This window comes from Rattus rattus, chromosome 2 (genome assembly GCF_011064425.1).
Source record: "Rattus rattus isolate New Zealand chromosome 2, Rrattus_CSIRO_v1, whole genome shotgun sequence".
Taxonomy (NCBI): Eukaryota; Metazoa; Chordata; class Mammalia; order Rodentia; family Muridae; genus Rattus; species Rattus rattus.
Genome location: NC_046155.1, coordinates 223,375,147 through 223,400,309, shown reverse-complemented (window position 1 = coordinate 223,400,309; position 25,163 = coordinate 223,375,147). Strand labels below are relative to the sequence as shown.

General features: G+C 42.4%; 1 protein-coding gene across 2 annotated transcripts in view; it reads right to left on the bottom strand.

Moving 5' to 3' along the window:
* Aig1 (androgen induced 1) overlaps positions 1-25,163 on the bottom strand; it is a 223,148-nt gene that overhangs the window by 137,244 nt on the left and 60,741 nt on the right. For both annotated transcript variants that reach the window (XM_032894969.1, XM_032894968.1), the window contains exon 3: positions 19,963-20,064. In XM_032894969.1, coding sequence (XP_032750860.1) covers positions 19,963-20,064 — 102 coding nt within the window. The remainder of the gene's footprint in view (positions 1-19,962; positions 20,065-25,163) is intronic.

Genomic DNA, 25,163 nt, shown 5'->3' with positions numbered 1-25,163 from the left:
CCATGTTTCTAGGTCCCCCGACTTCCTCGCTTCTTTCAGTTATACCCAGCATAAATGGAAATTGCTCTTCAAATCACCTCATCACTCAAGATTCCCAACATCGCTCCTCCATCGTTGCAATGTTCCTTTTTCGTTCTTCTTAAAAGGAACAAAATGGGCACCCAGAAGAGCCTCAGGCATAAGGGTACTCACACTCATAATGGACGAGGCTCTCACAACCTCTCCTCATTCTCCGAGTGGCACCCTGTAACGGTTTGACTAGGTATGACCACCACAGACTTACGTGTTTGAATGCTTGGCCTGTAGTGAGTGGTAATTTTAAGTGGTGTGGGCCTGTTGGAGAAAACATGTCACTGTGGAGGAGGACTTTGAGGTCGTATATGCTCAAGCTATGCCCAGTGTGGCACACGGTCTCCTTCTGCTGCCTTTAGATCAAGATACAGAACCCTCGGCTCCTTCTCCAGCACCGCGTCTGCTGCACGCTGCCGAACTTCCCACGATGGACTAAACCTCTGAAACCGTTAGCCATCCCCAGTTAAACCCTTGCCTTCGTAAGACTTGCAGTGGTCATGGCGTCTCTTCACAGCAATGAAATCCGAACTAAGAAATACCCACTTGCTACTGATCTTCCACAGCGTTGCTCACAGAAAAGCGCCAACCCTTTCAGCAGGACCAGGAGAAACAGATGTGTTTCCGTGTCACTCTGCTCTGTGGTAGCCTGGTGTCAGGAAAGCTTTAGGGTGCGGCTCATGAGAAGGACCTGGGATTGGACAGGTAGAGTAGAGAACTTGATTCATAGCAGGTCCTCACTCATCAGATGAATCTGGTGTGTGTTGTCCTAGCTCCTCGTAGATCGATACGAATTTTTAATATTCTTCCAATAAGTTTCTCTGAAGATGAAGGAATCATCATCATCATCATCATCATCATGTGATTGCGCTTCCCTTCCCCCAACCAAGCAAAAGCTTCACAGGGAGGATTTCTCATTTTTCTCTTTTATTAGGTTTTTTATTTACATTTTAAATGTTATCCCCTTTCCTGGTTTCTCCTCCAGAAACCTGCTATCCCATCCCCTCTCCTCCTGCTTTCATGGGGGTACTCCCTCACCCACCCACTTCCTCCCACCACCACCCCCCTCCCGACATTCCCCTACACTGACGCATGGAGCTTTGACAGGACCAAGGGCCTCTCCTCCCATTGATGGCCCACAAGGCCATCCTCTGCCTCATATGCGGATGGAGCCATAGGTCCATCCCTGTGTTCTCTTGGGATGGTAGTTTAGTCCCTGGGAGCTCTGGGGTGGGGGGTCTGGTGGTTGGTATTGTTGTTTTTTTGGGGTTGCAAACCCTTCAGCTCCTGCAGTCCTTTCTCTAACTCCTCCACTGGGGACCCCGTTCTTAGCTCAGTGGTTGGCTTTGAGCATCCAGCTCTGTATTTGTCAGGCCGCTCGGTCTGTTTACGTGAATGCCAAAGTACCATGTAGCAGATGCATCTGTCCCGTCAAGATTTTAGTGGGAAGAAATGGAACGTGGTTTTTGAGGACCCACTGGAGTGGCCACTTTTAGTGGCCATGCACAGCTGCTCCCTAGATTGACACTTGCAAATAACCACACGAGGCATCTGAACATCCTCCCACTCCTCGGACCACATCTGTTTCCCCTCCACTGCCAGCGTTCAAGGTGAAAACTTCTGGGGACTCCAACAACTGGTTTATTGCTTGCTATTCCTCATGTCTACCACATTTGAACTGTGCTGTCTAGTGTTTAGCAGTGCCAATGCCCAAACAATGCACCTTCAGACAGAATAGAAGGAATGTATAAGCTAGCCTTGAGAATTAATCACCACTTACGTAACAAAAGTTTTGCGGGGAAAACTTTGTATTTTGAATTACAATTACTCACTCATAAAAACAACTCTGAGGCTTGCCTAACACACATTACTAAGGGAACAAGCAAACTGCACCTTTATACTGCCGTGTAGCTTACAAGCAAATGTGATCTAAAGCAACCTGTCTTCCTTCCTCCCCCCTCTTTTCTTCTCCCTTCCCCCTTCCTCCCTTCCTCCCTGTCCTCATTCTCACCTCTCCTTCATTCCTCCTCCCACCCATGCTTTCCCAAGCGCACTTTTCTCAAAAGTCTCCTCCAGTCTAAGCTGCACTGGCAGGAGAAACTCCAAAAGAAGTGTTAAGACTGTGACTCACTTCATTGTAATTCTGCTTATAGGATTTATGGAAAAGCAGTGGGATCCAAGAAAATAAAATAAAACTTTAAAAATCCCTCTGACAAGTTAAAAAAAAACCTTTCCAGGGGAAATAGAGTTATATAAAAGATTTATATTTCATTTCATGTAACTCTGAGGAAACCCGTATCCCCTGTTAACTGCAGTCTCTAATTAGTTACAGACCATTGAACTCCATAAATGTTTTCAAGGATTAATAGCAATTGACACATAGAGTATACTTTTAATCTTTAGTAAGTGGTAATATTAATTCATCTTTCATGCAATCTAGAAAGGGTGCCAATACATTAGTCCCATAGAAACCAAGGTAAAGAAGCCCCATTTTGTCAACCATCCTACTAGAGCTGAGTGCGGCCGGGTGTTCCAACACACCCATTTGTCTCTTTGCTACCACTACCATTCAGTTTAGCCCCAGGTGTCACCAAGATGGCTTACCTTCTTGTTTCCATCAATGAGTCTCTTTTCCTTGACCCTCAAAAATGCTACAGAGGGAAATAAATTCAAAGGTCTTTAAACATGCTTCAAAAGCCACGTAAAGGAGGAAGCATTGTGAAAGTACATGTGGTATGCTGCTCTTTCCCAGTCTGAATCCATCAGATCTTATGACGATGATCCCTGGGCCAACCAGGGTTGACCACTATGAATGCTGCAGTGACACAAGTTCTAAAAGAGAAAGTGCCATGTGGATTGTTAACAGTGGACCTGGCTTCTAAAGGAAATGGGAATCTATACAGATTGTATTTCCTTTAACCATCTACATTAGTATAACCAACAGAAAAATGTCTGATAGTTAAGTAGTACCCCACATTGGTTAACCCTCCAGCACTTCTGACAGGTGCAGGAGACCTCAGCCTTAAAAGCAGAGGACAAAAGTCATTGCGTTATTATAGGGTTCATAAAATCTTGACCTGGGGCTTTGGTAAGGAGGGCCCTCTTCAACTGGGACCTGTGCAAAGACGTGGAAAGGAGTCTTTCAATGAGATGACGGCCTACCAATGGCTGCATTGGGAAAGTTCTGGTGTTGCAGGCATGGAGATCTCCGTCCATTCTCTAGAACACATGAGGAGGAGGGCAAGAGGGGAGGAGGACAGGAGGAAGAGGAAGAGGAGAAAGGCAGGCCACCTCGGAGGTGCATGTTTGTAATCCTAGCGCTGGATAAGAAGAGACTGGTGTGTTCCTGGCGCCTGCCACCCTACAGCCTAGCCTTCTTTGTGATCTTCAAGGGAGGTATGAGACCCTGTCTCAAAAATCAAGGTGAGCTCCTAAGGAGTAACAGGCAAGTCCTCTACATGTCTGTACTTCTCACAACACACACACACACACACACACACACACACACACACACACACACACACACACACACATTACATATAAAAATATCTCAGGATTCTAAAGTATCTAGAATAGTGAATATGGTTTAAAGGTGAAGCACTATTGGCCTCCTTTGAGTAACTATTAGCTCCCTCCTTCCTAAAATATACCTAAAATATTTACTACAGAGACAATAAAAATACCACCACACGGAGAAGGAAAATAGGATTGCTGAGGTCCTCAGCCATCCAAGCACAGACACCGCCACATTAAATCTCCGTCCTTGGGCCTTCTTCATTTGGTGTGTCTCTTGGTTTTTGTGATCTACGAGGTGTGACGCCATCTTGAGTATCACAAGCTTCAGTGATACTCTTGCTTCCATTTTTTTCGTGCTCTTCTGAAGAAGCACAATCTTTGTGTTCCCTCGAACATTTTAGGTTGGAAGCCAAACTCATGAGGTGAGAGTAGAACAAGCAGGTGAAGCCTTTGGAGGTGGCCAAGTCCATTCATGAAGTGATTACCAGATTTACAAAAGGGTTGCAGGAAGCTTTTACCCTTTTAGGCATTTGAGAGCACTGTGTAATGATTCTGTAACAAGAAGGGTGCCTTTATGGGGCTCGGACCAGGATAGCACCCAGACTTTGATTTTCAGCATCCAAACTGTGGGAATCAATCTAACACATGATCATTAGCAAGACTTAGTGGAAAATCTCAATCACTTGACCTCAAGATTGCGACTGCAGTTTTGTAAATGCATTCTGCCTGCTTGCTGCCTGTTTGGGTCAAATGCATTGTTGTTTGCTTGCCTGGCTGCTTGTTTGGGTGAAGGGCATGATCTTGCCGGTCTGCTTGCTTGCTTGCATGCTTTGGTCTTTTTTCAGACACAGTTTCATGTAGCTGATGCTGACGCTGAACTTGACATGAAGCTAATAGTGGACTTAAGTTTCTTATCATCGGGCCTCTACCTCCCAAGCGCTTGGGGTCCAAGTTTGTGCCACCACACTCAGAAGCGACGAGTCGTGTAAACAACCTCAATCCATCATTGTGATGTTGAGCTCAGCTGCACGCCTGACTTACAGGATTCTCGAAATGATGCAACAGAAGGCTTGAGCTCATCAGGAAAGATGCCTTTGTTTTAGTGATTCCAGTTAAACTTACAGAAATGCCCAATAACTTACTGCAAAGGACAGTCCCGGATGAAGTAACTAAGGCTATCTAGGAGAGCTTGTCTGACGTATGCTCCCTTTGTTACACACAGGTACACTTACCAGGACAGTGTCATGAAAGACATTTCCATAGTTGCAAAAGTTCAAGTGACCTTACCCTTCTCAGAGTTCTAAAAACAGTGGTGCATGGTTTTGTTATTCTTTATTGAAAAATGCATGATCTTATTTTGTACAAAAGTGAGCGCTGCTATGTGAGAAGATCCACCTCTGCCCGGGGTGCCCCTACCCTTCTGTCATGCCTAAGCCAGACTTCAGATCACCTTGGTCTTATCAGGTGTACAAACAAGATCCCAGGAAGCAGAGTGGGGGTAGAAGAGGAATCTGCAGTCTGATGAGCTGGGACTTCTAAACGAGGTTCAAGCAGGACTGCCTTTAATCCAGATCCTCGTGGGTCAGCCTGCCTGCCAGGATGAGAAGTACAGTCAAGTAGCTCATGTTTTACCACAGACAACACTTGGTAATGGGCTAGGAACGGCTGCCACCATCAGCTAACGTGTTTCAGTAGCAACAGGGTTTACTTAGCAGGCAAACACACCAAGAGAGAAAATACTCCCTTCCTGGAGCCCAAATCTGATGGATCAAAATCCCACCCACAAGCAGCTTACAACGGAAGGGAGAGATATCTCTTCCCGCTTGCCACATCCCCACTAATTGCATCTTCGTCTCCTTTTTAGTTCCCATCGCCCCATTAAAAAAATATTTTTATAGCCTCTCTGTTTCCCCCAGCAAGTGGTGGGGAGACAGGGGCGGGGGGGGGGAGACTTGCCTAAGGGAAACAATAGCGAGATATCAATTTTCCTCATTACCTCATTTTTTCCAACATTTTCCAGTGTACGGCTTCTAAGGACAGGAGGGAACATCAATCTACAGAGATGCTAATGCCTAATTCAGAGCTCTACTCCTGACACCACCACACGTACTCTCTAAATCCCTGGAGAAATGGTACTTCTTGACGTCCCGTGTTTCATTGACTTGGCAAAACTCCACTTCAAGGTCACTCCCAACCACTCTTCTTGTGCAGAGGTGTGTGGAAGGCACAGCAGTGGCACCAGAGCCACACTTTAGTCTCACAGGGGCGAGCTTTCAGCGCGAGGCAAGCAGCCTGCGTCAAAGCCAGGCGGGTGCCTGACTTGAAAAGTGCGGCAAGAAAGAGTCAAAGATTTGAGATGTTGCAGCGTTGGTAACGGCCAGCTCGACCTGCAGAAGGTTGCTTTTGGTGTTTTAGACAAACAGCACAGGTCTAACCCAGTGTGAAAAGCATTTTTTAAAATGTGGTAAGGGAATCTTGTGCATATGTCTTCAATTGAATCTGGTGCTGAGTGCCAAGCGTCCACCAAACTGATCGCAGTGTGGGGCTGTGTAAAAGCCGACCATGGTGGAATCTGGTTGCTATAGCTGCAAATCAAACAAATAAATGAGACACTGTGGAATGTAGCAAAATAGCTGTGGTCTGAGTAGTCCACATTTGCCATATGTGTGAAGATTAGCAGTCAAATTCGAATCTAAGCAGCACTCTTTCCAGGAGGTGCAACTGAGGAGAAAAGCTTAAATGTACCCAAGCTAGATGGGGATTCTTCGTCCGAGGACATATGCCTTATATCGTAGATACTGTTTTCCTAGAACTTTTGTTATCTGGTCATGTGAGAACAATGTACAAATGCAGTGTTTCTGCAAGTATAAAAAGTTCCATCAGCATTTTTCTTGGAATTTCAGCGTTTGACATTAACTCGCTATTGGGTTATATACGATAAATAAGAATCATTTGCTATAGAGGCTTTATATTTTTAATAGGGCTATATTTACTAGACCTACTATGTATCAGGCCCCGTGTTGGTCTACAGTATACCTCATGAGTTTCCACAATAACTTGTAAGTTCCTCATAATGGGACTCAGGACTTTGATAGTGAGCCCTACTGTGACCAACCTCACAGATCATTCATACAAGTTTGTCATTTATACTCTTCTTGACTACTAACACCAGGGAATATCTGCGGGGTCACTTGACTCCATCCCCCCCTTGCAGATGGCTCAAACGTGTAGCTGTGAGAACCGTGTCCTAGAGAACTCTAAGCATCTTCTGGGGTTCAGCTTGTGGTGAGTTAAAACAAGAATGAGTCACATTGTTGAGTGTGAAGTGTGGGCAACAGAGTCAAGGAGAAAGAGGCCCTGCAAGCAGCAGTACCTGGATCCTCGCGACAATCACTATTGTAAGGTCAAGCACGTTAATTAACATATTTCATAAGGATGAGAGGCCCTGCAATTAATGGGAAACAATTCCACCAATCAGAGCGAATTCTGTACTTATGTTAAGGTAGATCTTGATTAGTGAACTTTGTGCAAACTCATTCCTAGCTACGGGTCTAGAGATGGAAAGAACAATAAAAAATTACTGTTCTTGTTTGGATGGAAGGAAAAATCTATTTTCTTTTTCTTTATCAAAAGAAGAATGGATGTTTATCAATGTCCTAAAATCACACACTAAATGATTAACCATGTTCTGGAGAAAGGTGTTTGATGAAATAGAACACTAATTTATGCTCAGAGGCAGCTCCTCACTAGAAGTCATAAGATTCTTGAAATGAGTTCTTAAGAAGCAAAGGTGTCTAGTGAGCAGGATGCTGCACGGGTCACTCCTCATCTGAACCCCTGAGAGATGCACCGGCTCCAAGAGGTTGTCACACAGGTCACTCATAGGCAGGTACATGTGATTCTGATGTTTGAAAAGACTGGCATTGGAGATGGGTAGTCAATGGGTCCCACAGAACACTGAAGGGTTTCAAATGAATTACTAAGATACTAGGTTATAAGACATGAAAATGAAATGGCACTGATAATGTTCCAGCTTAGGTCCACATGAAGAAAGTAATCCAGGTTCAGCCCAGGGAGTATAACCAGAGTGGGAGAGTGAGGCATTTACTCATTCACTCAACCATTCATGTGTTCACTCATTAGCTCATTCAGAGACAACTTTCTGAGTGTTGCTATAACCCAGATACTGAGTCAGATAAGCTAACACACAGAGAAACCTGAAACCAATGTAACGGAGGTACCCGAGAGGCAAAGAAGAGAGGTATGTCAATCATGGGAAGTCAAAGCAGAGGTGAAGTCAACATGGACAGACAGACAGAGGTTAAACAGGTTTCAGCAGAGGAACCAAGAATTGGTATAGAGTCGGTCCTGGGGGACCGTTTAGAGGAGCTTGTGTTTGTGATGCACTGTTACTGACAACTTTGTGGCGGAGAATACTGGAGGCCAATCCTTACCTTATGAAGACTATAAAGGACCTCAGAGAAGTTAGTTGAGCACATACTTGTGTACCCAAAGAATGCTGAGGAATTGAATGGTTAGAGTCATAATCAAATGGTCATGGGGAGTGGGAGGGAAGGAAGCTAGCGAGCACCAACACTTTGAAATGGGTTTCTGAAACCTGTATGTTTGGATAGAGAAGTATGCACTTGCCATGAGAATACGGAGACTGCCACCATGTCCTTGCTCTCCCCATGACCCATAGGAGCCTGGGACAATGCCGCTCAATACTCAGAAGTTTCTAATTGTGGTTATCACAAGGACCCCTCATGAACTCTAGAAATTTAGAATACAGTGAGCTTGAGGAAAATGCACTATGGATCCTTCTCTACAGGGTTGGTCTCCAGTCCCATCCTTTTCCCTTGTGGCTTCTCTTATTCTGTAAATCTCCACCCAGTTGTGCATACGCGCAGTTATCCCCTGCTTTTCCAACCCATCAATCTGGAAATCACTTTTAGTTGCTATCATTGCATCTCATGGTTCCCTTCGGCCACTACACATCTTTGTAGGTATAATGGTTCTGTGCACGATGTAATGGCCTTCCTTGTGTTATCTTGTTTCGATCTGAACACGGCCCTGTAGCACAGCAAGTATATTCTGTCTCCAGTTTGTGTAAATAAGTCTTATCATTCACTCTGCCTTGTCAATAAATGCTGACCATCCATTGGCTAGGCAGAATAGAGCCTAGGGCAGGACTTCCCCCAGCCGGGGAAGGGGAGAGAGAGAGAGAGAGAGAGAGAGAGAGAGAGAGAGAGAGAGAGAGGGAGGGAGGGACTGTGCCATTATTAAGAACTGGCTACAGTAAGGAAATACAGCTGACATAGTCATTTACTGAGTGTATTTATATTTACAATAAAAGGTACAGGTCTCTATCAAAGGTGCACTTCTTCAGGTAAGATGACCATGAAATTAATATTTTTCTGCTCAAAACGTTAATCATTTTCTTGCTCTCGATGATTTTATCCAGCCTTCTCTCCTAAAGCAACTTCAATTCAGTGACACAACCACGGGAATCAAAATTCAAAGAAAAAAAAAACAACAAAGGATACCAGTATTATTTTGTTAAACTCCAATATATTCAACTTGGTAATCCCAAATGCTTCATGGTGTAGCCTTCACACGGTCTATCCTACATTCACACTGAGTTTGACAACAGAGAATCTACTAGAAATACAATTAAGCATTCTACATTGAGACCAAAACCCAAAACATTGGCAATGATATTAAACCTTAGCCCACCCACATCAGATAAAAAAGGCACACAAGCTTTGATGTAGAACACACGTTCCTTCAAAGTTGGTGGAAAGATGGATAATTCTAATGAGCAACGACAGTGGCTACACGGGGCAAAGGCCATACAAGACTGGAAAATGGGTACAGGCAAGATGTGGCAGGGTAAGAAGAGGTGGAACGTGACGAGGAAAGGCCTCTGCAGCACTTCCTCAAAGGGGTTTTCTGACTGGATTTTTATGAAAGGCTCTGTGGGGAGCAGGGACTGCTGTCCCTTGAGGCCTGAAAAACCACTCTAAGAAGTAAGCAAGTAAATAAACAGAAAGCAAACGGTGCATGAAGATCCCTGTGGCACACGAGGAGCCCACTCAACCTAGGAGGCAAACACCCCCTTCACTCACTCTCGGTACCTGAGCAAGGGATGTACTAGGAGCCACGGACGCGTCCACTCTCTGAGAAGGGCAATCCAGGCTGCTCTAAGGATTAGCTGAGGTTAAACAGAGGAGACTGGGAAAGGAAGAAAGGCACGGGGAGCAGAGAGAAGGCCAGCTGCCCTGGCTCAGCTGAGAAACAGAAACCTTGCACTGAAGTGGGTAAGGAGGAAACAAGAGACTGGGGCAAGTTTGGAACATCCGACTAACGACTTACCTTGGGGATGGGGTCCACCGAGTTCATGAACACATCCATCCACGTTACAGTGGCAGCACGTGGCGAGTGACAAGAATTACAAGAAGAGAGTTAATGTACTGAGTTGGTTTGAATATTTACTCCAAAACCAGAGTATGATCTCCCATACTGGAACCCGGAAGCAGAGAGTTGAAATGGCACCTGCGTATGCTGCCATATACTGAGGTCATCAGAGATAGTGAGGCTCACTCAGAGTGTTTATGAGAGGGATTCAGAGGACTGGTGTTCAGATCTGACAGAATAAAGACAAATGGACCTGAATTGGAGAAAAACATTTGCTCCTTGTGATGGCCTTTCCCACAGGTGATAATCTGTTCCCTGTTGGATCTCCATCCTTGGATCTGTCCAATCTGAGACTGCTGCAACGAGTCAGTCAGATATTGCTCTGGAACTTTTATATCACATGGTATATACATGAGAAGTTCCCAAGTGTAAGATTCCAGGATTGTGGGATTCTGTGACACCAATGTGGGTTTTTTGTTTTGTGTTCTCTTTACTTTCTCTGGCAAATATGCTGATGTTAACTCAGGTTGGCACCTCAGTTAAAAGGGAACTGGGAAGGACATGGGTTTGGAATTCTGCCAAGATGTAGGGGTAGGACTCGTGAATGATGTGTCTGTGGCGTGATGATGGAAACCAGTCCACGGGACAACACCTTCCTGCTTGCCACCACCCCTCCACAAAGTATGAAGACCTAGCAGCAAATGGATGGAAAACGCATGAATTAAATTTACTTTGAAGTATCTCAGGATTAGGGGAAAGGCCTTTAAGTAAACTACATTTTGGGTTTTGATGACCCCAAGAACTCTGAGCAGACCTTAGAGGACTGTTTTGAACTATGATCACTGCAGGGTCTATTCATATTTTAAATGAAGGTAGGAAGTGATTTTTTTTTAAAAGGGAAGAAGAAACCCAAAGGTTAAACTATAATTCTGCAAAACCTAAGGGGAGAATTAGACTTGGGAGAACATACAGAAATGGACAAAGGTTCACCGTAGAAGAGACAATTCCTGCGAAACGCTTTCAAAAAGAACACTTGCAACCCCGTCAGAAAGTAAGTTTCTCACCTCTACTCAGATTTCTAATTTTTATTTCTCAAAAAATCTCACATGTCTCCTACTGACGTTAGAGTGAATGCAAAAAAATAACTGAGAAAAGCCAGTTTGAAGCTCTGCGGTGCTTCTAATGTCTTATTTCTACCAGCAACTCCCTTCATGCGGTGTTTAAGACCAGAACGGCACAGACTCTACAGACCCTGAGTTGTGCAATCTGTGAACCCCAAGGCTGAAACCATTCCAAAAGTCATGTTATCTACTGAAATAATGTCAGATCTCAAGTTCTTGTAAAACCAACCATAATGCAAGTAGCACTTACTGCCTTCTCTTCTGGGAAAACCAAATGGAGAAAATCTTTCATAACTACCAAACGTCAAATAATATTGAACAGGATAACTACTTGCCTAAATTATGGCTCTCGAGGGTATCAGTTAACTCTAACGAGACGTGACAGATCAAGAATGAGAAGGAATCGGGTTTGTTTGTTTTCTCATAAATTATATGGGGAACGAGCATTCCTGCTGTGAGTAGTAGACTATAAGGATCCTGGCTGCTTTAAGATCTGCTCTAATAACGATGATGATAATAATAATACCCTAGCCTTCCACACTGTTTTGCCTTCTCCCTGGGTCTTCTGCAGCAGAATGTGTCTCATCATCCGTTCTTCTTGTCGGAACATCACTGAAAGCCTGCAATCTCCCTAGATCTGAAATATTATTTATTTATTTATTTATTTATTTATTTATTTATTTATTTATTTATTTATTTATTTTCATGACTCCTGGAAAGCCTAATGGCTGAAAAGAAAGTTTCTGGGCTCAGGGTTCACAATGCCCAGACAGGTCAGAAAAACGTGCTTCCCTTGGAGTGAAAATAGCCACAAGTACTCTGTCTTTTCAGCCCTGTTTTCTTATTTGCCTCAACTTCAAACATCCTTTGAAACTGTTTCTCCTCTGTTTTCCTCACTGGGTAACCCCACAATGCCAACAGCCTGTTGTGCAGAAAGAAGGATTTCAACCGAAGTTTGCCGAGTCGAACTATCATTCGGTTCCCGTTTGTTGCAGGCCTTGCAGAAATCTCAACTGTGTCTGTCTGTGACCAATCTCAGTAGTTTGAGCACAACAGTGGTTTGAAAAAGAATGGCCGCCGTAGGATCATATACGTGAATGCTTGCTTGATCATTACATAATAGCACCATTTGAAAAGATTAGAAGGATAAGGAAGTAAGGCCTTATTGGGGTAAATGTGTATAGGTTGGCTCTGAGGTTTCGATAACACATGCCAAGCCCAGAGTCTCTCTCTACCTACACACCATGATGTAGCTCTCAGATTTTGCTCCACTGACGGCCTCCATGCTTCCAAGCGTTCCGCCATGTTGATAATGGAGTAAACCTCCAAATCTATAAGTAAGACCTCAATTAAATGCTTTCCTTCATAAGAGCCGCCTTGGTCATGGTGTCTCTTCACAGCAATAGGACAGTAACTAAAATAGAAACCAATCTTTTTGCTTGTGTGGCCTTATTCATTCTTGTGTGGTCATCAGTGGTAAGAAGACATAGAAGTAAGTTTTCCATTATTCTGAGTATGCATAGTAAGTACATTGAATATTCTTCCACATCGACACTTGGTAAACGTCTCCTCAGTGTCATATATGGATAGAGTTGTTGGGAATACAAATACAAATTGGGATGCAAGGAAAAGACAAATTTGTATTGCATATTAAACATTGGCTGGAATAAAATATGCTGTACTATAGTTTATGAAACATAGAACTTGACTGTAGTTAAATTAAATTTGGGAGCTACTTCAGGGAGCTCAGAAGAAACTTCTTAGTTATACAGTGAGGCTGAATTAGTGTTGCCACTCATTCATTGACTCATTTCCCCTGCTGTGATTCAGATAGGAATGGGTTTTATAAACAATAGGAAGAGATACAACACTCCCTGTTAGTTTAAATTGTGTCTAAATTCTGGCATCACTAACATAAACAAAAATAAATGTTGTATAAGTTTTAGATCCTTGGAGTCTGGGGTCAGTCCTCTGACTGACTTTATGCCCAGAAGTCGCATGTTGCAAACTCCAGAGATAGTGGTATTCTTTGAGAATGGGCTATAACTTATTTATAAGCTTTTCTGTACTTCTGTGATTCCTGAACTCTAGATGCCTAGAAAATATTTAGAGACTCCTCAGAGAATATGCAGAAGAAAAAGGTACCTTCTTTCTTGGGAAGGTTTTAATTATATATATTTAAATAGGTAATCGCAATCTACTATAACCTTTGGAATTAGCATTTTACTAGTGTTTTGACATTTATCACAAATAAGTAGAGAGCCTATCACTCATGTCACCTCCTTTTCCTGTTACCACACTCTCTTTTTGCCCTGATTTAAGCATGACAATGGCGATCTAAACTGTAATGAAATCCACTTACAACCATTGTGTGTTGATCCTACTCATACTGCTAATACCACCATTAGAGTGAAGAGACAGCTCTCTCCATCTCTGGTAGAGGATTCCTCATATTTGGACCCTCTCTGTGTCTCTCCAATTGAGATTCCCACAGCCATGTTGGAAAGATCCTTGATGACTACAAGGAGCTTAACCTCACCATTGACAGGAGGCAGATAGGCCTGGAAAGTCAATGCTAGTACAGAAACACTCAAAGTTATTAGTTAAGCAAATAACCTATGATAGTTGCTAAACCTCTACATTGTCAGATGTATTTTCCTAAAACAAAGGAGGAAAATCTGTGATTGACTGAGAAATGTTCCTCATGAGGTTGGATATTTGCACATATGGTCACCACTTGGTGTTGCCGTTGGGGAAGGATTTTTAACCTTTGAGAGGTAGTGCAGTGCTGGAAGTAAAGAAGTGTGTTGTTGGGGCAAGCTTTGAGTGTTTATAGTCTTGTCTCACTTCATGTTCACTTTTTCTGCTTCTTGCTCTGTTTAGAAATGTGAGCTCTAGTGTAAAGTTTAGATTAAAATACTCTGGGCTTGGAGAGATGGCTCAGAGGTTATTAGCACTGGCTATCCTTCCAGAGGACCCAGGTTCAATTCCCAGCATCCACATGTCAGCTCGCAACTGTCTGTTACTCCAGTTTCAGGGGACCTCATGCCCTCACACAGACATATATGTACAGGCAAAACACCAATGTTCATAAAAATAAATAAATAAAAAAGAATCACTTAAAATTTTAAAAGTGTTAAAAAAGAAAGGAAGAAAGAGAGAAAGAGAGAAAGAGAGAAAGAGAGAAAGAGAGAAAGAGAGGAAGAAAGAAAGGAAGAAAGGAAGAAAGGAAGAAAGAAAGAAAGAAAGGAAGGAAGGAAGAAATGTGAGCTCTCAGCTTTCTCTCATGCCTGTGGCTTGCTATTACTCCTCTTGACATGAAGGACTCTTAACCTTCAGGAACTGTAAGCCCAAATAAACGTTCTCTTCCTTAAGTTTAAGTTTTTATTACAGCCACAGAAAAGTAACTAATGAATTAGTATTATAATAATAGCATCTATATTTTAAACTGAAAAATATATTAAAATATTTAAGACTTTACATTTTGAAAACCAAATATATTTAATTTTTGAAATTGCATACCTCTCACAGTACATCTTTATAAAAGTTATTTTTTTGTGATTACAGAAATTAATGTTTATGTTTTGATTATCAAACTAAATAAACAGAACATTATCTACATCTACATGTATATCTATCTATCTATATATATATGCATATACCTATAGAGAAAGAACAAATTCTCTGCTCATTAACTTGGGGCCACGATTTAGAAAGTGTAAATGAACGTACCTTTATCTCTGCTGAGAGACAAAGTTCACTGTGAAGGAATCTGCTGAGCTTATATCACCTCAGAGGTTTGTTGGGTTAGTTAATGTACCCTTCCTCTTAACTCCTCTCTGCATTTCTAAACAGCGCCACCTCCAAAAGAAAAGCCGTTAAGTTATCCAAATGAGTCAGGAAAAGCGCTGAGCCAAGTCTAAGTTCCAACGGCTGAGCCTATGCTTAGGCCATTGATTTGATCTACAGATAAAATGATTGGCTGGCTGGTCTGGGGGTGACACTCTACAGTTCAGGGATGTAAATAAGGACCCAGACAGGGCAGGAGGGAAGGTCCATAGCAGTGATGTAATGATGCTCCCAGCTAAAACCTCCTGACATTAGCAGAGCTGCGGAGGATTCCCTAGTGGGAGGTAGGTGATGGCTTCAGGGGCCTCCTTTCCTAATTCACTCAGTTTGGGTTCCTAATAAAAACAGTCAGCAGCTCCTGTTGCTCTTCCTCATATTTGAACGCACTGGGACAAAAGTTGCTTCACGTGTGGATAAGAATATGCCTGATGGTGACCAAAGCTTGCTACTAAGAAGCAAGTGACAATGTATTTTGGTTTTATTTGTATAGTGGCGAAAGCATCTTTAGTTATATTCTTGCTTCGAGGAGGGACAAATACCACGAAATATCTTTTTTCTAAAATCCCTAGTTAATGTCAATTGGTTTTTCAACAGCCAAACTATGCTATACAGTTTGAAACGAAACTTCAAAATACTTGCAAAATATTTCTCCTGCATTTTTGACATATACTTGGAAAATTTATAAGAATGATATTTTAAAATAATTGATTAATGTTTTCCATATTCATATAAAACTCAAACCATTAATACATGTACACATTTGAAAGCAATAGGCGTGAGCTCAGATTGCATTGCTATCGCCATAGCTATGTGATTTGATGGAGAGTACATAATATTTGTGTACACACAAACACACACACACACACACATACACACACACACACACACACACACACACAGACACACACACACACACACACACACACACACACACATACACACACACACACACACACACACATACATACACACACATACACACACACACACACACACACACACACACACATACACACACACACACACACACACACACACACACATACATACATACACACATAGACACACACACATACACACACACACACACATACACACACACACACACACACACATACACACACACATACACACACACACACACACACACACACACACACACACACACACACACACACACACACACACACATACATACACACACACACACACACACACACACATACACACACACACATACACACATACACACACACACACACACACACACACACACACACATACACACACACACACATACACACACACACACACATACATACACACACACACACATACACACACATACACATACCTACACACACATACACACATACATACACACACACATTTAGTTTAATTTTTGAGCCTTGGTTTCTTCATTTACAAATAACATAATTTTTGTTCTTAGTGACAGTTGTGAAAAAAATTAAGGATGCAATCACTATAGAGTGCCTAGCACCCAACAGTCTGAAGACACAGAATCAATTAGATCCAAGTAGGAGAGAATTGTGAAAACTGACAATACTCAATTCATTCTCCAATATATCAAACATGTATCGATCCGAGCACATGCAGGGTGTGCTTAGGACCCAAAAGCTAGTGTTTTGTAGAGGACCTTAAAACTCTTTATGAGAGTAAACACAAACATAGTAGAAACGGGGTAGTGTGTGCAAACATGAAAAACAAAACAGCTAAATTTGCTTGGGGGATTTGGAAGAGCTTCATGAGAAGGCGATAAATAATTGCCCTCTCTGGATGTACAGGAATCGGATGGCTCGAATAAGAATGTCCCTCATAGGCTAATATATTTAAAGGTTTACTTGTCAGGAAGTGGGACTGTTTGAAATGATTAGAAGTATCAGATGGTATGGCCTTGCTGAAGTAGATGTGGCCGTTTGGGATGAAGTGTGTCACTGGGATGGAGTGAGCTTTGAGTTTTGAAAGTCCACACGAAACCCAGTCTCCATTCCTTCCTTCCTTGTTACCTGATGATCAGGACACAGAACAGCAACTGCCCATGTGCCTCACTGCCATGATGATAATGGACCAAGCCTCTCAAACTATAAACTGTTACCCAATTAAATGCTTTCTCTTATAAGCATTGCCTTTGGCAAATGAATAGAACTAAGAAAATAATCGTCTTGAGTGAGGTAACCCAGACACCAAAAGGATAAAAATGGTATGGATTTGCTTGTATGTGGATATTAGCTGTTAGGTAAATGAGGACTGAGCTGCCCAGAGGGGTTGGTATAGAGGAAGGGACTGGGAAGACACATGGATATCTCTGTCAGGGGGAAACAGAATAGATTTTTATGAGAGGACTGGGGTCGGGAGTGGGGGAGGTTGGAAGGATCATATGGGGAGAGGGAATGTGAAAAGTGACAGCAAGAATTGGGGGACATTTGAAGGGTGGAATGGAACTCTAGTACAGTGGAATCCTCCTAAAATATGTGAAAGCAAACAGGGAAACAGTCCTAACTGGCCATATCTTCTCACAAACTGTGCTCTAACAGTAGGACAATTGAATTGCTAGCCAAAGTGGTTCAAACAATCAAGCCTGTTGCCAAGACAATGGGTCGCTCTCTACAAAAAGACAAGTCCTCATCGCTGAAAACAACACCCACACAGTTCATTAAACATGGAGAGGTTGCTGGTGCCTACACTGAACATCACCCCTATGTTCTAGTATCTTTGATATGGGCAGGTCCTCTGCAGGCTACCAAAAGGGAGAGATAAACATAAGCCAAGCCACAATGGTGATCTACAATGGTGTCCTGCCTGCAGAAATATGTGCGGCAAAGTTTGTGGGAATGATTCGATTTGACTTAGGGTCCACTCCACAAGATCAAACCCATACCCAACACTGACTGGATAGCCAAGAACCAGAGACATAGCGTAAAATCAAATGCTACTGCTCTTTAAATTAAAAGAGACAAAGCAGTGATATGACTCCTAAGGATATTCTAGTATTCTCATAGATCGGTGACCTATTCAGCCACAGTTAGAGAGGTTTCCTCCAGGGGCAGAAAGAACAAATACAGACGCACAGGCAGGCGTTATTCAGAGAGGGAGAGACCTTCGAACACTCAGATCTAAATGGAAGTCTCCATCAAACCCCTCCCCTTAGAGCCAGAGGGGAGAGAGAACACCAGGAGGACAAATCCCAAATCAATTTAACAAAACCAACTGAATCCAGAGACTGAATCATCAAGGCCAGAGCCGTCCCGGATTTGCATCAGGTTTTCTTCACGTAGGAAAGCTTTCAGTTTAGTATTTTCTGGGACTCCTGAGTGTGGGAACAAATGTGACTCTGACCCTGGTGCCTTTTCTTGGGCTTCACTCTTCTTTCTGTTGCTTTCCTCGTCCACTTCAACATGATGGTTTTTTGTTTTGTCTTATACACCTTATTTTGTTATATTTTGTTGTTCTTATTATCTCTTAGAAGCTTACTTTTCTCTAATGAGAGACAAAAGTGGAGCGGATCCATACGGGAGGAGAGGTGGGGAGGAACTGGATGGGTAGAGGGAAAAGAAACTGTTTCACTGTGTGAGAAAACAACTTATTTTCAATGAAAGGGAGGGATTGCCTTGGTCGTGGTCACAGTCATAGAAACACCAAGACAAGGAATCTGCAGAGAAATAGAAGGGTGTCTCAGTCAAGAGATGATGCAGACTAACAAGACCCGATTTTTACGCTGGAAACGAGATCAACAGGTTAAGCCTTCAACAGCTCTGACTTATCTCAAAGAAAACTCAAACTGCCCGAGATATACCACTTTTGATGGGATTCCTTTAAGAAAGATGGATTAAAGTCCCTCTATACGGTTATGATAATTAGTGCACTGTGTTTTGTTTAAAATGTCCCACAACTGGGGACAAAAGGAAAATAACAGAAAGAACTATTATTTTTGACCTAAGGCTTGTGATTCCCAGCTCTTGCTTTTCCCTATAATTTCTGTGATGGGTGGCCCTTTCCAACGGAAACATCCTGGGATTATTCTAAAAACCGCTTTTCATTAGTAACAAAACCGTGCTCCATTCTAGAAGCTGAAAATGGGATACACAACTTCTCAATAGGAAATACTACCCTCCAGTCTCGTAGAGAGGTAAACAAACCATCCAAAGTCTTTGACTGAAACAAAGGAGATCAATGTAGTCACAACGCAAACGCCATAGAGAAACAGGCAGAAAAGAGCGAAACCATGGGAGTCAACAGTCCTGGCGAGAGCGGACCTTGACAAGGCAGGTGTCCACTGCTCATGACGTCTCCAGTGGGTGGTGGGGGGACTCGGCACTTCTGAGTGCTTCCTGATTACAGGGGCTATGGAGTGGGTTCCTCTCACCCACATCAGGTGGTTCACAAGCTCCTCCAATGGTAGCTCCAGGAATTCGATGCCTTCTCCTGTCCTTCATGGGCCCCTGAATACACGATGTTCACACAAACTCCACGCAAGCACTCACACAATATATATTCCTCTTTGAAGGAAAACTAGACACCTCAGAATGTCTGCCACAGATTGGAGTCAACACCAGTCTTGCTGTGTTCTGGGAAAACTGCCCAACTGCAATGTTACTTCCAACAGGGTTCCTCTGAAGCGGGGTAGGGGTGGAACCAAGGGCCAATGTCTGTGTCAGTGGAAACGAGTCCTTGAGGGGTGAGGACTGGCTTCTAATGGCACAGAAACGGCATTCCACCCAGGAACGAGCTACTTGTATGATTCAACAGCACTGGCACCTCTTAAAAATGGACTCTTCTACCACACCGTTCACATAGTGGCTCAGTCCCACGGGAAGAGATCTCCTTAACCATTGCTATTCTGTCCTTGTCCTCTTCCAGGACTTGACACGTACTTAGGTCTCTACGATGGGAAGTCTGAATTCAAGAATAGCTCTCTGGTAGATTTTTTTTTTTTTTTATGAATGGAAGCTATGTATTTTAATGCACTCACCATTCCATGGTTCAGCCACCCTGGGATAAAGTTGTCAAGCAATCTTGGGTATATCATCTCTCTGTCATAGGCATAGATGGTCCAGAACACCGCGACAACAAACTGGAAGAGAAAGGAAATCTTTTGTTTCAAGTTTATCTTTAACAGCGCACAACTGATTTGTTATTTGTTTTAAAAGCCAAAGAGAGCTTGGAATTCATGCCAAGAGGAAATAGTGCAATGAATGACGAAAAAATGGTTTCCCTTTGCTCTGCAGTAGCAACTGAGGCGGTGTTGAACCCCTCTTTGGTCTCCAACTATGTCTTCTCCGGCAGAGGAGGCTGCCTGAGAAGGAGAGTAAAGAGACCTGCTCTCTGATCCCTCGACAGGGTTTTAAAGTCGCATATGGACACTTGCAGGGAGGTCCCATTGCCCACCAGCAAAGGCATCCACTCAAAACACTGAAGACTATGTCTGTCTTCCTCGATCCTACCATGCGGTCATTTAAATGCTGGTCACCTCTGCATGCCTGCCTTTCACTGGTACCAGTACTAAATCCCCCTGCTGATCGCATGGCCCCAGGTCACCTTTCCAGGAAATGTATCAATTTACAGAGCCTCCGCCAAGACGTAACTACCCTGAGAAACAGAGGATGGGACACGGAAAAGGAAGCTTCCTAATTCCCTTACAATAACTTTGGAATTCATCAGGGTTCTAGAAGTTTCTTTAGGCCCAATAGCAACACAGTAATCCAGAGAGAGTAATAGCAATATTTGATTGACCATCTCACCAGTCTTTAAACTAACAGTGACAAAGTTCAGATTAAAATAGAAAAATCAGGCTGGGGATTTAGCTCAGCGGTAGAGCGCTTGCCTAGCAAGCATAAGGCCCTGGGTTCGGTCCCCAGCTCCGGAAAAAAAAAAAAAGAAAAAGAAAAAAAAATAGAAAAATCAAATGACCCACATCTTAGCCACTGGTACAGGCTCAGAGCGTGTAAACTTTTATTACACTACAGATAATTTTTTGTAAATCTCACACACACACACACACACACACACACACACATACACGGTCTCTATGGAATGATTTTTAAATCTTACAGAATTAAAAGAAAGTAGCATGAGTATAAACAAGGTTTCTTTCATTTTTTTATGATTTTATAATTATAGGGAAGCCATGCTCCTGTGTTAGATTAATGCAAATAATAAGTATTTTAATGTAACTTTTAATCAGATATTAGTAAACCAGACTATAGTTATTAGTCAAGATTAGTATTCAAAAGGGTCCCTAAACTCTTTCCCAACTATGTCTGCTTTGAAATCTGGATAGAATTCTCCCTTAAAAATTTAAGGTGTTGCAAATATTCACTATTTTATCAAATGTAAAGATTAATCATTTCAGCAGGTAACTGTATAGTCGTATGCTGTTTTGGTGCCAACCCAAAGGCTATTCACCTTACTTTTGGATGAACAATTTTTCCCTATCCTCTTAAAAAACGTACAAGAGAAAAACAAAAGAAAAAAATCAATCATTAGCTCAAGGTTAACTATATTAACTTTTCAAGCACATGAATAATTTTTAAATTATCCATGATTTTGAATTATTCATCACCTTAGACTTCAAATGGACTGGAGAGCCATAGCAACTAATTCACAGAGTGGGCAGTTTGTAGTTATTTTAAATTTCTATTAAGCTACCTCTCAACATTATCACATAAAGTCGGGGGGATACAGACTGTTCCCTTTTTCCATGCCACAGTTGGAAAAACCAAGCTTTTCATTTTTGTTTAACAGCATTTGCTTGTCTGCAAGATTTCACAAATGAATGGGATCTCACTATAACCAGTAATTCTGATCTCAATACTTTTGTTAATAATCTAAGAGAAGCCACAAAGCAAGTAATTTATCTCTTTGTAATGAATAAAGAACGCTAAGGAAAATTGGAAACTCCTATGCTTTTATGAATACATATAAACCTATGTACATACATATGTAGTTTTGTAACAACAGTAAGGATGAGGAGTACAGGTAAAGTCTTCCTTCTGCACCCTGAGAGAGATGAAGAACTCACGATGGCAACAGGAAAAGGAACTGAGCTCACAATGACAATCAGAAGCACTCGTAGTGGGAAATGTGTAGGAAGTCATTGAGAATATGTAAAAGGAAGACCGAAGGTGACAAGGGCTCCCCTGGGACTTCATGCCATGTTTTTTTGTTGTTGTTTTGCTTTTGTTTTTGTAGTAGAATTAACCAGGCTATTTTCCAGGTCTGTTGTGAAACCTGTGGTAAAGAATTTAGAAGGAGAATGCTGGGGTGGGGTGGGGGTGTCCATATCGCTGTGGGTTATACAGCTGAGAAGATCTGCCATAAGGAAGCTCTGAGAGCAGGAGCCCTCACATGACTAAGCGGCCTCTCTCTAAACTGCTACTTGGGAAGGGACACTTGCCAATAAATTCCATGAGATACCTCATATAAAACCACTGTCAAAACCAGACTCTCGGTGAAAGATAGAACATCCTACTGCCACTTTGTTCTTTCTGTGTATGTTTGACGACTGAGTGAGGAAAAACCCAAACATGGCTGATTTGATGGCTCCATGCCTGGGAGGCACTGCCAGGTCTGCAGCCATGCCACCGCTAAACCCAGGTACATGCTTTACAGCCTGGATGCTCAGTACGGTCCATGAATCAACAACATTCACACTTCAAATCTGTCAGATAGGATGCTCCCTGGGTCCCGCCCTATAGAAACCTTAACCTATAGGACCTTGAGAATGTCCCTGTTTTGAGGTCTCTTCTATCACCATGCACCTCCTCCTTTCTGTGGAGTGACAATACCTCAGGTCCAGTAGCTTCTCATTCAGAACCTGAAGCCCTCCCCTTCTAGACTACACCCAAGGAATTTTGATCTGGGAATACTCTGCCCAAATACACAAATAATCCTCAAAGTTTCCTTCTCTGGTCTGACTCCAAGGTTAAGTTGTAATAAATAATTTGTCTTAAATGGTGGTTTCTTAGTTACTTGTTTCGTCACTGGGATAGGATATCCCAACAGAAGCAACTTCAGAAAGTATTTGTGTGGCCCCCAGTGGGAGGTTACAGTCCATCACAGTGGTCGCAGTGGTGAGGTCGCAGTGGCATCAGGAACTTGAGACATGTGCTCAGGTTCCCTCCAGACAAGAACTCCTCCATCTCGAGGGTCAGGGAACATCTAGAGGTCTGGGTAGAACATGTGTCAGAAGACAGGGAGGAATGGCGTAGGCTGTACACCTGCTCCGACAGCAGTTGTGGTTATGTGCACAAGACTTGTACAATATGAAGCCAGTATAACTCAGCACGGGTCAGGGAAGGGGCTGCAGAGGCCACACCTCTCGCTGAGTAGTCACTAGCATGTGATGTCTTCTCCTCAGGAAATGTGGAAATTGGTAGATTGCCCATGACCAGCGACTGGTCACACACCCATGCAAATGCCAGTCACACAGCATTGACTAAACTGAGGAGGAGGGGATAAGATTGGGAAACATATGTGCTACGTGGTCCTAGAAAAAGTTAGAAGGGAATAGGGGTCTAGATACAATCAAGATACATTGAGCCCATGGATAAAACATTAAAATAATATAAGAACCAAAACAGAGAGCATGAAAGCTTCTGCTTAGCTTATTTTCTCCATTTTATATAGTCTAAGATCCAAGCCTAAGGAATGGTACCACCCACAATGGATGGGCCTTCACACTACAATGACCTAATCAAGATAAGACCGCACAAGCAGACCCAGAGACCCGTCTCCCAGGTGGCTTTAGATTCCATCCGGGTGACGTTGAGATTAACCATCACAAGAGGTGGAGTCATCTATTTCTATGGAGTAAGGGTTTAGTGTCAGTGTAAATACAAGGAACCATGCAGACTCATTGGTGGAAGACCCTTTGGCTTTGTTGAACAGCACAATCTAATCATGAGAATGGAATCCCTTCATGCTATAGACCTTTTCCCAACTCAAGGGAACAAATTATACAGGTCAAACCAAAGAGCTACCTCGTGAGACCAGACAAACATTCTTCTGATCCCACTCTCTGACAATGTCCATTCTTTCAGAATTATTTTTGAAGTCCTTTAAGTCCTTTGTATGCTCATCATTTAAATGTTAGAATCCTGGCTTTCTAAATCCCTACAAACATCTAGCCAGAATTCTCAGTGTTACTGTTTGAGAACTCACCTCCTGGCTACACTAAAACTTCTCACAGGTAACCTGTTATACAACCATTTGCTCAGATTGCCTTTAGTTTCTCCCAGAAGTATTTGTAGTTAACAACATACAGATATACACAATATTTGCTGAATCTACATGTAGGTAACCCATGGATTTGGGCGCTATTTACACTATTGTATTTTTATGTCTTCTTTGTTGCTACTTTATAAAAATGTTTTAAATAGCAGTATTATTCCCCATGCCTTTACTAAATTTGATTAGTAGTTTTAAGTAGTTATTTTAAAACTTATTTTGGGAGCCGAAGAGATGGCTTAGTGGTTAAGAGCACTGACTCCTCTTCCAAAGGTCCTGAGTTCAAATCCCAGCAAGCACATGGTGGCTCACAACCATCTGTAATGAGATCTGATGTCCTCTTCTAGTGTGTCTGAAGACAGCTATATGTAGTTTTATATAATAAATAAATACATCTTTAAAAATTATTTTTGATATGTGTGTATCTCAAATAATAAAACTCTTCAATAAACTACATACAATTTTACTCTTTTCTAGTTTTGCATTTTCCTGTTACTTACGGTCTTAGCACAAAATCAAGTACAAGTGATTTGCAGGGAAAATTTTTATCATTCTTCCCTGTTGCAGAGGAAATGTTTAGCTTCCCAACAGTGAAGCTTGACATTGCAGCTTTTTATTGATGTCTTTTTATTGATGTCTTTTCGCAAGTTGAGGAAGAACTCAGAAATTTACGTGGGAGACACACACACACACACACACACACACACACACACACAGAGTAAGTGATATTATTTTTCAGATGGTTGTTTTGTTGCGTCTCTTGAGACAACTACCTTATTCTGTCAATTCAATGGCATATCAATTGATTTTGAATGTCAGAGAAACAGCCCATAACGTCTATCATAAGTTACATGCATATGCTGCTGGACTCCAGTTACTGATACTCAGTTCAAAATCTGGGTTTTATTTTATGCCAATTCATGAAATACATTGATCCACAACATT